The sequence below is a fragment of the Seriola dumerili genome, unplaced genomic scaffold (genome assembly GCF_002260705.1).
Source record: "Seriola dumerili isolate Sdu_G_001 unplaced genomic scaffold, Sdu_1.0 BDQW01000073.1, whole genome shotgun sequence".
In the NCBI taxonomy this organism is placed as follows: Eukaryota; Metazoa; Chordata; class Actinopteri; order Carangiformes; family Carangidae; genus Seriola; species Seriola dumerili.
The window spans coordinates 3,560,646-3,574,821 of record NW_019174328.1 but is presented as its reverse complement, the minus strand read 5'-3'; the positions used below and the strand labels follow the sequence as shown (position 1 = coordinate 3,574,821).

The 14,176-nt window shown below is 41.3% G+C and overlaps 1 protein-coding gene across 3 annotated transcripts in view; it reads left to right on the top strand.

Annotated features, from left to right (window-relative positions):
- The window catches only part of inpp5a (inositol polyphosphate-5-phosphatase A), a 137,726-nt gene that overhangs the window by 112,138 nt on the left and 11,412 nt on the right, over window positions 1–14,176 (top strand). For all 3 annotated transcript variants that reach the window (XM_022743827.1, XM_022743829.1, XM_022743828.1), the window contains exons 10-12: window positions 4,537–4,632; window positions 5,492–5,566; window positions 11,973–12,046. In XM_022743827.1, coding sequence (XP_022599548.1) covers window positions 4,537–4,632; window positions 5,492–5,566; window positions 11,973–12,046 — 245 coding nt within the window. The remainder of the gene's footprint in view (window positions 1–4,536; window positions 4,633–5,491; window positions 5,567–11,972; window positions 12,047–14,176) is intronic.

The following is a 14,176-nucleotide window of genomic DNA, read 5'->3' as shown; positions in this document are numbered from 1 at the left end:
AACGGCGGCGAGTGGAGGAAAAGTGATCGGAGCGCAAAGCAATTCATGCTGAACCTGCCAGCTCTGCTGGCACACCTTAACTCAGCTGGCAGACCCGCTTTGCGTGGCAACGAGAGAATAATGGCGCATTCTGACAATGCCACTGGCCCTGCTGACACAAAGGGGAGCCCCTGTCCCCTGCCTCTGGTAATGAAGAATGAATAGTTAGCTTATTGTCTACTCATCCTCTGTGTCCCTTTGCTCACAGTCTTGTACTCTCTCTACCTGATTGAAGTTTAATCACTGTGTTCTAACGCACTCCATGGATTATTATATAGGTGGAATGACTGTTTAGTGAATAGTGTGAATCATTGCGGGGGAGTGGGATGAGGGCGGGAGGAATAAATATATAAACTCCAGAGCAGTCAGGATGAATTGTGCATTGGCTCGTACAATGTCATGTCTCAGATCTCTGCTTCTTGTTCGTACTTAGCCATTCTGTGATTCTGATTATATCAAAAATACAAAGACAACTGACATCTACCAACCAGAGTACCATGTTTTCACATCCACTCCAGTACAGACATATGCATAAAGCAAATACAGATATAGTCAGCCAAGTACAGGTTTTAGATAGTAAGTTAAACTAGATCTCACATGTGGATCATGGTTCAAAGGATTTGAGTTTTCAGATCCAGTGTCCAAGAGCACAAAGCATTCCCTGTAATAAAATGTATAATATACTGTTGTATACAAATATATATTTAAAGGATTCTACCAACAAGAGTTGCCTGTATCTAAAGATTGATATATCTTATTGCTCTGTGTCATACAGTGGTGGAAGCAGTATTCAGATCCTTTACTGAAGTAAAAGTACCAAGACAGGAATATAAAAATATTCCAAGTCCTGCATAAAGTAAAAGTACACAAGTATTAGCAGCAAAAAAGTAGGTTTGGTCGCTCTGACTGATATAATATATATGACATGATTAAATGATTAATGCTGATGCATCAGTGTGTCAGCAGCATGTTACTGTTGTAGCTGCTGGAGGAGTTAGTTTGAACTACTTGAAATACAGTTTTATTTACCACCAGATAAACCTGAAGGGTCGTCACATGATTGACAGAGTTCGGATTCTCAAATCTGTTTCAGTTTTTGAACTTGTTCTCTAAGCTTTTGTTTTTTGGTGAGATATTGTGAAGAAGTATGAAGTAGCATAAAATAAGAATACTCAAATGGTACCTCAGAACAGTACTTGAGTAAATGTACTTAGTTACTTTTCACCACTGGTGCCATAGAATTACATGAATTTCCCCTATGGGATGAATAAAGTATCTATCTATCTAGAGCTACGTTATTGTCCAAAAACAATTAAAAACACATAAGTGAGCCACACTGTTCCTTCATTACCATGAACACATATTGTAGTTTATTTTGACTCAATCCCACATATGCCGTCCTGTTGCACATTTATTAATCCACACCTGACTATAGTTCCCAACAAATATATAATTAATTCCTGTTTGGGCAACATTTGCCAAAAACTACAGTGCCCCGCTGTTTTATGAAAATGTAACGTTTTTTTTTTTTTTTTTTTTTTTTTTTTTGCAACCAGGTTTTAAAGATTCACATCTTCAGTAGAAATGAATGGGCTTGGGGCTGAGGAGATGGGATTCCATGGGCTATAAATATAGAATAATGCTCCTCTTTATCTTTTAATCAGCTTTGTATTGGGCCAAGAATGAAGCTTTACTGTCTTTAATAAATTGAATATTTATTTTATGTTAAACCTTTGCAGGGCAATTTTAATTGAATGTGTTTTTTTTCTGAGGGTTTCTCTTCTAACCGTTGACTTGGGAAACTCCTCTGTGTTTGATATGCATTGTGAGGAATGGTATGATGCTGAGTGTGGGTGTCTTAGTGTTTAAGTTGGGCACAGTGGATCGCTTCCATCTGTTGACTGGACCAGAGACAGAAGGCCTGAATGTGTGTGTGTCTTTGCTCTTTGAAGTGGGACAGATTGCTTTAACCTCTCTTCTAAGGAGAGCAGCTGGAATAGAGAGCTCCTTTAAACAGCCGCTTCCTCCTTCGACAGTCACGAGATTATCCTCCATTGATGCACAAAGCCAGCGCCTTCCTCGGCAACCTCTCATCCCAGCCCCCCGGCCTCTGGCCCTCTGCAAACACCCAGTGTTGACCTGTGACCCATAATGCAGAGATGTATTACCAAGTCACTTTGCAGGATCAGTCTTATCTCCCCCAAAGGAGTGAAGACATCCCTACTGTCTCCTGAACCATAGCTGTCTCTCCTGACAGCTGCTGGTTAATATTTTCCCATTGCCTGCCTACCCCACTCCCTTTCTCAGACTAATTGGCATGTATCAAATAAGGAGCCAATTGCAGTCAAATGAATTATGGTAATATCATTTAGGGTGGTCAGTGAGAGCGTGTCTACATGTAATGTGCTTAGGAGGTAGGAACTTTGAAGGGGGACAACTGTTCTGCACAAGCACCTGGGCTCTGCTGGCAGTAGCAAGTAGACATCACTACACTGATATAGTCTTAAGTGACAGCATGAGGTTCTCATTTTCCCCCATCTAAGTGTTTGGTGGACAGAGCTTATGACAGAGATGCTGGGATGAGCCAAGGGCTGGGGTTATATGTGTGTTTGAAGAGGAGGATGTTTTTCACAGAGGACGACAGTAGGAGAGCTGTGATCAATGAACCACCACCAACTGCACTGACACACTGATTGATCAATCAGTGAACTTATGAACGGATCAATCAGACACATGTCAGCATCTAGCAGTATGCAAAGCGTCCAGGATATCCCAAGGACTGGCCGTGCGTTTGATGTGCAAATCTGCAGATGGAATCATTAGTTTCCTTGAAGCTAAAACACTTTAATTTAGTGTTTTCATTCTTGGAAAGAGATTTTTCCTTCAAGAAAAGGCAGCATTAGCTAATTATCTTTTCTTTTTTTTTAACCTAACCTTATTGCAGTGCCAATAAGGTTACAAGGCACATGCTCACCCAAATCTGTGGTTCAGTTATCTCACTGAGATTGACATCAGCCCACTCTTGTCTAAGTAGAAGACACATGCATATGTATTTCCATATGCTTCTTCATGTAGGTGTACCACTGCCAAACGAGGACAAACTCATGTTTAGTGATTACCTTTTTTTTTTAAATCCAGGGTTCGCTCACTGGATTATCAGAATCATTGGAACATGAAAGGAAGGGCTATTTCTATGCTTTAAATATTGATGCTCATTGTGCCAGTGAGCAGTGTGAGCGTCTGGCTTCAGTAGTAGCAGTGATGTGGTCAGGGATTTCAGCTTGACTGACTTTTGGATTTGCAAAGTAAACGACAGAAGGGAGCTCGCTTGGAAGAATTACAAGATCCCGATGCTTGTAGACTCCAGAAAACATTAAGATCCATTTGAAGAACATATTTTTTTTTAAATGTCAAACTCACAACCTTTTTAGACCTTCTGGACTTTTGTAGTTTTTGCTTCTATTTACTACTGAAATGAACAAATGTAGTGAACAGAAACATAACCAGATATGGTGTATTTGGTGCTAATCAGAGATGGTAAAAAATGACTTTTGAGTTGTCTTTGCTAGCTGTGGCTACAATGACTTTTTGACAGGGAAAGTATCTCTTGCCCTTCTCACTAGCTCCTTCTTTGGCCTATTCATTGCACAAAGCTGCTTAAGCGCACTTAAGCGCATTAGCATTTGGCTGCCAGGGGACCATATTGACCCTGCATTTGGATGGCCTAAATGAGTGAAAGATGGAGCGATTTGTTAGGGCTTTAGAAAGTTGCTTTTGGGGAGGGGGGTGAGCATGAAGGAATGGGGTTGAGGCAGTGGGGGGGGGGGGACGACAGAGAGTTGTTCCACTTTCTCTCAGGGCATGGTGTTTGTTCTAATCTGGTGTGCAGTTTCTTCGTGGCCGAAGCAGGACTGATTTGTGACATTTCAGTCTAAAGGGCCTTTTTCTGCTCGCTATATTGGCTTGACCCGATTATCTAATCTGTGCTTTGAATTTCAATCAGGTCACCCAGTCTCTGCCGTGTGGTATGGGAACCACTGGCTGAGGGATTATCTCATTCAACTGTCTTCAAACACAGATGGTCGAATGTTTAACTAATTGTTAAAAGAGTCCACAAAGGGGAATTTAACCATGCACACAGTCCATGGGGTCAGTACATAGACCCAGATAAAGAGAAGGGACAGTGAGGTGGTAGTTTGTGGGATGGTTCTTTAAAAATCATTCAAATGAATCACAGTGTACTGCACGGTGTTGGGTAATAGTTTGCTCCTAAAGCTTTATATACTACTAAATGATGTGATGGTGTGGGGGGTAGCAATACTTAAGTTACCTATGAACACCTGGGTGACGGGTAACACAGTTAAATAAATATAAATTAATAAATGATTTCCATTGTTAGTATCTTTGTTTATACTATGTTTTTCTTATTCTAATGAACACTCAACTTTTCTTCCTCTCTGATCACTCATTCTCTTCTTCTTCTTCTCTCACGTCCAGAGTCTCTGCTCCACTGCCACCATGCAGACAGTCAGAGCCGCCGACACCAATGAAGTCGACAAGCTAATATTCCGAGAAAGTGATAATGACCGAAAGGTAAGCTGCACTGCGCTAATGCTGCCTGTCACAATACTTTCTTGTCATAACTATGTTCAAATGAACAGAAATATATAAACTTCATTTAATAATATTGTCATCTTAAAACCTTTTTGTTAAATTTCAAATTTGCCTTAAGGCTTGGTCACACCATAAAATGGGACTACTTGCAAGGCTAGTTGGGGAACTACTGTAGCTGGGTAGTGGGTACAGAACTAACTGGTACACCACCCTCTTCCCCATAAATGTTAATTGTTTCATTCAGTAGGGAGAGTCTTTGATCTAGCTATCTTGGTAATGGTTTGTAAGCTCTGTTGCTGATGGGACAGTAAGTTCACACACTTGAAACCATTCAAGAGTGAGATTTGTACCTCTCACTGTGTCTCATATCTGTCTGAAAACTATTGCTCTGAATGTCAAGCTGATAAACTACATTAGTATCTTCTATTTCAGACCCTCCTGCTCTCCAGTGCAACATGGGCCTTTGGTCAATAGCGCAAAATTCTTGTGTCAAAGTTCATCAAAGTTGAGCTTGATGTGAAAGATTTACATGGTTTTACTGAACTGATTCACTGCAAATTTCCACCATTTTTAACACTGCATTTCTGGACTTGTAATGAATACTTATTATTTTCTGGTTCTACATTGTCTGTGCTGTCATATACCTTAAGTTGGGGTATTACAGGTTGTGTTAACATCTGATGTAAAGTGGTGTGATGCTTCAGTGAGACATGTAGAATTAACAGTGCTGTCTGCCACTGCAGCGCTCTGCTGTTCATTAGTGCTCTAATTACAAAGTGCAGTTCACATTACTATTGGTATTAATCAGAGGTCCATTTTTCTCTCACCTCTGATTCAGGTTGTTCTTCAGCTTGAAAAGAAGCTTTTTAATTATGTCAACCAGGACGTTTTCCGGGAAAACAATGGGACCTCAGTAAGTCACCCCTGTGCTTCCTAACCTTTATATATTCATTTACTCTTTTATATCTCATCTTATAGTTATTAATTAAAAATTTGATTTCTTTCCCTGACTATAGACTTTCTACTGTGTGGTAAAAACGGCAGCCATTTGCTTTGCTTTTCATATTTGGGTAGTGGGTACAAAAAGGGTAGTGTAAAAGTAAAATAAGCACATAGATATAGAAACAAGTCATATGCAGCTGCTGACCAGCGTTATGCAGATGTTTTAATTGATGTCCTCACATCACTTCGGCCCAACACACACTCTCTTTGTCGCTAGTGAGGGGCCAAATGTCTTTGGAATAACTTTTAAATGAGGCTGAGTATAGATAAGGGGAGTGTTAAGTGTCTGCAGAAGAAAAACACCCGGTACACACTTTCACTTTTATATGGCTATATATTACATTAAGTAGTTCAAAGTTGGACCTTGTTAAAATCCCAATGAAATACTCACACATGCACACACGCCTGCACATCAACAGAAGAGACTGTGAAGACACGAGTCTCAGCAGACTGGAAACAGAGTCTGCCGAGACTCGTGGCTGCATAATGTAAAACATAATATAAGATCTTGGGGATAATTCAATATTAGAATTCATGAGCTTTCATTGGAAAATGAAGTGATGCTATCCTGTTACAGATATCATCATTTTACAAAATGTTCAGTATACACAGTTTCGCCTGATCTGTAACAGTGGGACGCTGCTTTTGCTGTTGTGTAATTTTGCACACATGTTCCATGTCACAATATATGTATGAATATGAAAAATATTCTTATTATTTATTCTACATCATTATATTGATTTTATCCATATCAACCAGTCATAATTTTTTCCAACATGGTCTAAGATGGGTCCTGTAAGTCAAGGGAGGGTGTATTAATATACCACATGGTGTCCTGTCAACTCAATCCCTGTGTTTGTTTGTGATTTGACATACATTTCTATATAGAGTGTGTATGAAGTCATGTATAAAAATGATGTGTATTTCTTTGTGTTTGCATGCCCATGAATTAGATGAGTATTTTTAAACTGACAAACTAACTGACAGAAGAGTTGAGTCTTCCTGCATCAGCAACATAGTTGGTGTCAGTAAGTTTTCAGTCACAGGGACCTGTCAGTTACTTTGCTCTGGTTATCTAAAACATAATATTTTCCCTTTTCTCCCTTAAGTTTCTTTAACATTTGGGGGGGAAATGTTTCTGGCACTATAAAATTAAGCCAGACTTAATTATATTTGGTTTGTAAGTAATTAAGTAATGTTTGGTCATATAAATTCAGTTGTTTGATTCAGTCTGCTTGACCCACCAATAGGAGATGTGAGCATTTTTTTAAGAGACATAATCAACACATTTCCTGAATAAATATAATTTTGTTGATGTGTTTCCCCTGTAAAAGCATATTAACAAGCCCCCACCAAAGTATCAGGCAAGGACATTTAATCATTCGGCTGATTAACCAAAGATGGAGTTTGTAAGATAAAGATGCTGGCGGATATTGACCCTGCACATTGTACTGTAAGACATCATTGAATTTGATCAGCAGAAATATGTAGGAACCCTGAATGTTTAACAGTAGCTGTAGGAGGCTGAGGTACCCCCTCATTTCCTCCTCCTCCCCACCTAGCCAGACAAGATGGATGACATAATGGGGGCATCAGAGATAATCTGATGGTCATGGTCTAGTTAAACACACCATGTTATGATCCTTATAAAACAAACTACCTTTCCAAAAGGATAAATGTTCCTCCTCACACTCCTCCACTGGGGAAGGGGGAGAAAAAATCCATTGCATCCTTCATCAACTGTAAGACTTGTACCAGCTTGACAGAAATTTAATTCGAGGCAGCTCTTGAAAATAATTATTGTATTTTGAGAGGAGTAATCATTGGCCGGGACATGATTGAATGTGTCCATGCCTATTGACTTTTGCTATGATTAATAGGTTTGTTTAGTCGATATTCCCATCGAAATTGTATAATTAATTATCCCCAGCGCTGTCACGGCGGGACGATGGAGAGCCCTGATGAGTATTTGGGAAGATTAAATTTTCTGGGCGCTCGTGGCGTCAAGGGGCACCGCGGGGCCTTGCTCCGGTGGAGAGATGGGAGGAGTGTGTGTGTGTGTGTGTGTGTGTGTGTGTGTGTGTGTGTGTGTGTGTGTGTGCGCACACGCATGCGTGCTGTGCATGTTTGTGCTGTGCATCCGTAGATCTGCACGATTTCTCCCTCTCCAGGAGCACACGCCCGCAGGGCCGTCCCCATTGATTTTGTTTCAGTATCTCTTTATTGTAACTTTATCAGTGTGGTGTCGGCAGATGGGGGACCAGGAGAGGAGGGTGTGTTTGTGTACTAGCTGTAGTAAGTGATGAACCTTTCTGTCTGGCCTGCCTCTTCTTGTCATGCTGGCAGCGTAGCCCTCGGCTTTACTCAAAATCCCAGAGACATTTTAAACATGAGAGGAACATAAAAAATAAAGAACAAATGCTCCTTCAGCCCAAGTTCTTTCATATTTTACCTGTCAAAGCTCTTAAGTGGCAAAACAGAAGCCGTGCTAAATGAAATCTGACCTTAAAGGATTTATAATTTATATAAACTGATGCTGCATTGCGGTTTGTCTTTTAGTTTAGCTCGCCTTTATTCTGAACAGGTAACTTACTTAGCTTTATCAGAATAGATAGCGCAAATGCACTGCAAGTTTTATGTATCACTACTATTCCCTGTTCTTCTAGCAATGCCTCTGAGCTGAAAAAAATTGTGTCCTTAATGAAATCTGTTTTTCCATCTGTATCAGAAATCAGTCCTCATCTAATTTCATTCCTCTCTACATAAATTTAACGTTCCTCCCTACTACACATTTTAACAGACATGAAAATAAGATAACAGTGTTGCAGTGCACTGTGGTGTTATGTTTAGTTTGGGTTGTCCCCTCTCAGAACCAATCGGCCACCCCCCCTGTCAGTGACGGTTTATCGCTTTTCCACACAAAATAATGAAGATCTCATAAAAAGAAGGAAAAATATGGCCCCTGCAATGAAAGCCAAGTGTGAGGTGTAAAAATCAAATTAAATGACCTTTCACCCCAACATTTATTGATGGGTTTTAATAGCAGCAGGTGTTGTCACGGGCGATATTTGACAATGCATAAATCAAAGCACAATTACAGGTGGTGGACATTGAGCCAGCACACTAAGAGGGACGGTTGGGGGCCACAGACCTCGTGTTCCCTCTTTTTACCTTCTTCAAATTCCTGCCTCTTAACTATCACTAGCGCTCTGATTTAGGAGCACGCTGATCATCCAAGCAGAGTCAGAAATTTGAGCCCATGACAGGCCAGTTTTTACCCAGACACTTCTTCATCTTTTTCCCTCTGTGATATTGGCGGAGCGGCATCATCTCACACCGCTTCCTACACAACTCCCAAGGTCATTTCTGGTTGACGGACTACTCCTGGCTTTATAAAGTCATGAGGCCTTGAACCAATATAAGCTGTTTTTTTTTTTACCTACCAGAGCAGCAGAGCGTTCTGCTTAATTGACCTGGGATGAAATGTAGTGTGAAATTTGCGTCTGCAGGGTTTTCCATTCACCTGAATGAATTACTCAATATTCACTTAAACCCCACACGCTGTAGATACACACAGCCATATGTTGCTCATACCCTGCTGTTTAAACTGTGTCACACACTTCAGGTGCTTTACCTGAAACAAACAGAATCACACCTGTGAACATGTACATAGACAACATGCACAAACAGACAATTGTTAGTCATTGATTTGAGCACTGCATTGCTAAATAAATTCTCACTTTTAACTTCCCACCACCTTTGTCCCAACCTGCATCTTAATATATTACACACACCACACACACACACACACCAGAGCTAGACCTATTAATCAGCTGGGCCAAAATATCAGCTGATATTAGCTTATTGCATATATACTATATATTCATAGTTTGTCCACCAGAGAGCGCTGACAATTTTTTTCCAACTGTAAAACGTCTCTGTCATTACACATTGTGGCAGTGAATTTAAATGAATAAAAAATGTGATGTTTATGTCACGTGTTTGTACACAAAAATTACTATTGGCCAAATATGTACATCACTGACCAACTGCTAAACCCCTCCACTAAACAGCAATTGTCGTATTATAGCATAGCAACCGTAACTAGGCGTGACAGCGCAATTATGTAATTACAGATTACATTAAAAAAGTACCCTGTCCATGACTAGCACATCCACTATATAGCATTTCCTCTAGTAATGTTGCACACATGCAGGTTTCCGTGTCGGTGCACAGCTTTACAGACGTGTTACAGTCTTTCACACACAGTAATCTGTGGCGTTTATTGCGAACAGGAGACTTGGAGACTTCTGGCAGACTTTAACGGCACAATGTTGATCAGCGCTGGGGGAAGTATTCAGATCGTAAAAATTGCAGTACTGCAATCTAAAAATACTCCATTGAAAATATAATATTAGCACAATGTACTTAAAGTGTCAAAGTAAAAGTAGGTATAATTCAGACAAATGGCCGCTGTGTGTTGTATTATTATTTATTATATTAGATGGTCAGTTTCCACATTACATTACCTTCAAAATTAAGCAGGTTTTGTAGTTAAGGGTGGCCAGGGGGAGCTGGGGGTTGAAGGGGCTAGGTCAGTTGAAGCTTCAGTAAATCCACTGACAAACACACAACTGCACTACTGATTTCCCCACTGTGTGGAAGCCAGTCCGGGATGTTACTGTATCAGGGTATAGACTAATGTCAGTGGTTCTGTTCTGCTCTTTAATGGATTTTGGGAAGTTTACGCTCCTGTAACTCCAGCCAAACATGTTATCCAAGATTTTCTCAAGAATTCTCAATTAACAATATTATTATTGGCCTTTGTAAAAATCCACCATCAGTCAGACAATAACACACACATACTTGAGGAAGGTATCACTGGGTGGATGGTAAGATGGGGTGTACAGTGGAGCGTGGGGTTACATCCCTTGCTCTGCCATCCCTCATCCACAGTGTGTGAGCCTCTCCTGTGACCCCGGCAGTGTGAGTTTGATGAATGCCGCACATCTGCCCTCCTGAACCACTGAGACTCCGTCTGGGAGGCCCCTCTGCCTGCAAGTAATGGCCACTGTTCTACACCACGTACACATAATGACACACACACACACACACACACACACAAACACACAGAGCGTCGTCGTGAAAGCACATCCTCGACTTTGGCTTATTTACACGTGTACTCAACAGTCGTCTGAAGACAAACTATGTTTAGATGGTCACACATGCACAACATAAATATGTCAGTGTAGATGGAAGACTGTAGTTACCTTCTGCGGATATAATAATACTCATATGACACCCCTCCCTCCTCCCACGTCTTCACTTTGTGAGGACGTCCTTCCAAATATTACCCATGTGCACCACGTTGATATTTCATCATGTATCCGTCAACATCTTGCTCCATGTAATACACCAATGTAATGTCATTAATGTCAAGCTGCCTTACAACCGCTGTCAGACTCGTACCGTCTAGGATGAGGTCTTCATCAGCACATAATTGTAGCCTGGTGTCTGAAACATGTACAATAGCCCAATTTACCACTAAACGAACATGTCTCGGCTCCATCCTGATGCCTTCCTGTGTGAAAGGAAAGGGTGGGGCTACCACAGGGTCCTCCGGGGTTGCTGGGAAACGTCGCTGTCAGTCTCTCAGGGAGGCAGTCATGCAGGTGCCCGAGCTACCTGTTCATCTCCAAGATAATTAATGTGTACAAGAAGCCGCTAATTGCACTTTTCACTAATGATTTATGGGTTTTGTGAAAGGGGGGAAATTGGGGGAAGTGTGTGTGTACACTCTGGTGCAAGAGTACAGCTGGGTGAGGAGACATGATTGATGAAGAGTGTGTGGATGCACTGTTAGGGTGGAGAGATAGACCCCCAGTAGAACAGGGGTAGGAACACACACAAAACTGGGCAGTTGCTGATTCTGATTGCGGCTTATTCTTACCCACATCTTATTCAGACTGAGGCCCTGTGATAGAGGAGTGCTGACGTCTGGTTTGAGTTGAGATGAGACTTCAAATTAAACTGTCTGAGTCAGAAAAGGCTTGAAATTGTCCTTGAAATTTTTTTCTGAAGACAACTGTAAATTCATAATCACGAAAACTATTCAGCAGGACCTACAACTGCTCAGAGGTCTGCAGTGGAAAACCAACTTGTAGAGAGGAATGTATGAATGGATGAATGTAAAGCAGAGCAGAGCTGAAAAAGAGTATTCAGGCTGTGGTGACTTTCCTTTGATCAAAAATGTAAAAAAAAACAACTAATAATTTAAACCTTGCTCCCATTCTCTCTTTTCTCTTTTCTTCCCACAGCTTTTAGAGTTTGACAAAGAGCTGTCCGTGTTCAAGGATCGGCTGCATGAACTGGAGATCTCTTTCCCACCCAGGTATGGAGCCATGTTACATCACACACAACTTTTTCACACAACACCTTCACATTCACACTACAAACTTCTTCAACCCTACACTAGTCTCAGATGTCCTGTAATGATATGTTTGTTGGTCTGTCTTTCCACCACTTGCTCCTGCCTGAAATATTCCAACTACTGTTAAATGGAATGCTATGAAATTTTGTTTTCAAGAATTCATAGAGGTTTTTTATAGTTTATTTAGCCAGAAAATATTTTCTTAAATCATAAAAACATATTTAATCCTTCAGTCTGAAATCAATCATTCGAATTTGAGTTTCAGTAAATTTGAAGATACATGGTTTTCACTGGACAGTGACAAAATGACAATGAAATGACATAAATAGAGCAAACTCTGAGCTTGAACACACAGAGAACTATCACATGTTGGTAAATTCAGTGATTTTTCTTACCAGATCTTGGCCATAAGGAGTCATTATTAATATGTAAAACCAGAAGAAGTCAATCACCCCCTTATTGTCCAGAATGGTTTTCTGAAAGCTGCTGGATGTGTGTTTGATGGCTATCAGTTGTTAAGTATGATTGGATATGGTCCTAAACTGCTCCCATGTGTATTTGCGTATATGTGTGTTGTGTTTGTCACTGTGCGTTGGCTTTGGGCTGCATTGGTATTCTGCCTCAGTGGGACTTAGGGGAGATTGGAGCGGGTGGTCTCCTCTCCTCTTCCTCAAACAAATGCATTTGCAATTAGCCCTTTCAGAGGAGAGGGAGGGCAAACATGCGGCCGGCGCGGAAATATGTTTCGGGAGCAGCGCGTTAATGGTGCTTGACCTTTGCCGTTGGTTGTGACTCAATCAGTGCAGATAATGAAACGCTGTAATCAAACAATAATTACTTGATAAACTGCTCTAGTGGCAGGCGCAGGGCGGCGGGGGATTTTAGTGTGTATGTGTGTGTGTGTGTGTGTGTGTGTGTGTGTGTGTGTGTGTGTGTGTGTGTGTGTGTGTGTGTGTGTGTGTCTGAGTGAGTGTGAGTGAGTGAGTGAGTGTGTGTCTGAGAGATGGCTTGAAATGCACAGAGCTATCAAAGCGTGTGTGTGTGCCAGTTTCAGACTGTGTGTGTGTGCTTACATGTGAAGCACCAAGTGTGAGAGCTGGAGACAGAGTGTGTGAGTGTGTGTGTCAAGGTTCTGCCAGTCCCTGTTTTTTAAATGACTCTGTGTCTTAATCAGGGACCCCATTTACATCACTTTGCATAAGTGACAGGTGGATTTATTGTCCTTTTACACTGGCTGACTTTTGCACCTATCCATATAATACTGAATCATCTCTCCACAGGGAGGAATGAATGTGTGGCTGTGGAAGAATACAAATGATTTCCACATACTTGAGGTGATGATGAATCAAATAGATGAAACCCGGGAGCAGCATATGAAATTTGATTTGATCTACTCTGTGTGTGCGTCATACCACATTGTCTGCCTTGTAATGGGAAGCAGTGGCCTAGTTAAACTTAAACAACCCCCTCCTCCCACTCACATACACACACCCTACACACACATACATACATATACTAGTACCCCTCCCCCTGTCAGGCCTGCCTTGTGCTCCTTGAGCAATCAAGCCTCAAGGATTGTTCTCCATCTCATAGCCTGCGCCGGACCGGCCCCTCGCCATCTGTGAGGTTATCACTCTTTTTAATGCAGGCCATCTGAACACACCCTCGCTGACACACACACTCATGCACGCACACGGCTCACTTTTGTTCAAATCTATAAATCAATAGTCATCACAAACATTTAATCTGCAAGTTAATTCCGTCTGTTGTCCAGCGCAGGGTAAGAAGTTGTCACAAAATGAGACATGCTGTCAAGGGTGGACGAAGGTGGATAACGGTGGATGTAGCAGCAGACACATTTCAGAAAATATTGTGTCTGCAGCTTTCTATTTTTTACCAGGTAACTACAGCTGAAGCATCCCTGGCCAGCAGCTCATTTCATTTTTGTGGAATGCACATCCACTTCTGGCAGACATACATCTCTGTCCCTGTACATAGCCACATGAATTCTTCCCTCGGCGTTGCTGCAGAGGCTCCAAGCTGTAAAATGCATATCTCTTTACTTTCAAGAAGGCGTCTGTCAAAGTTGGC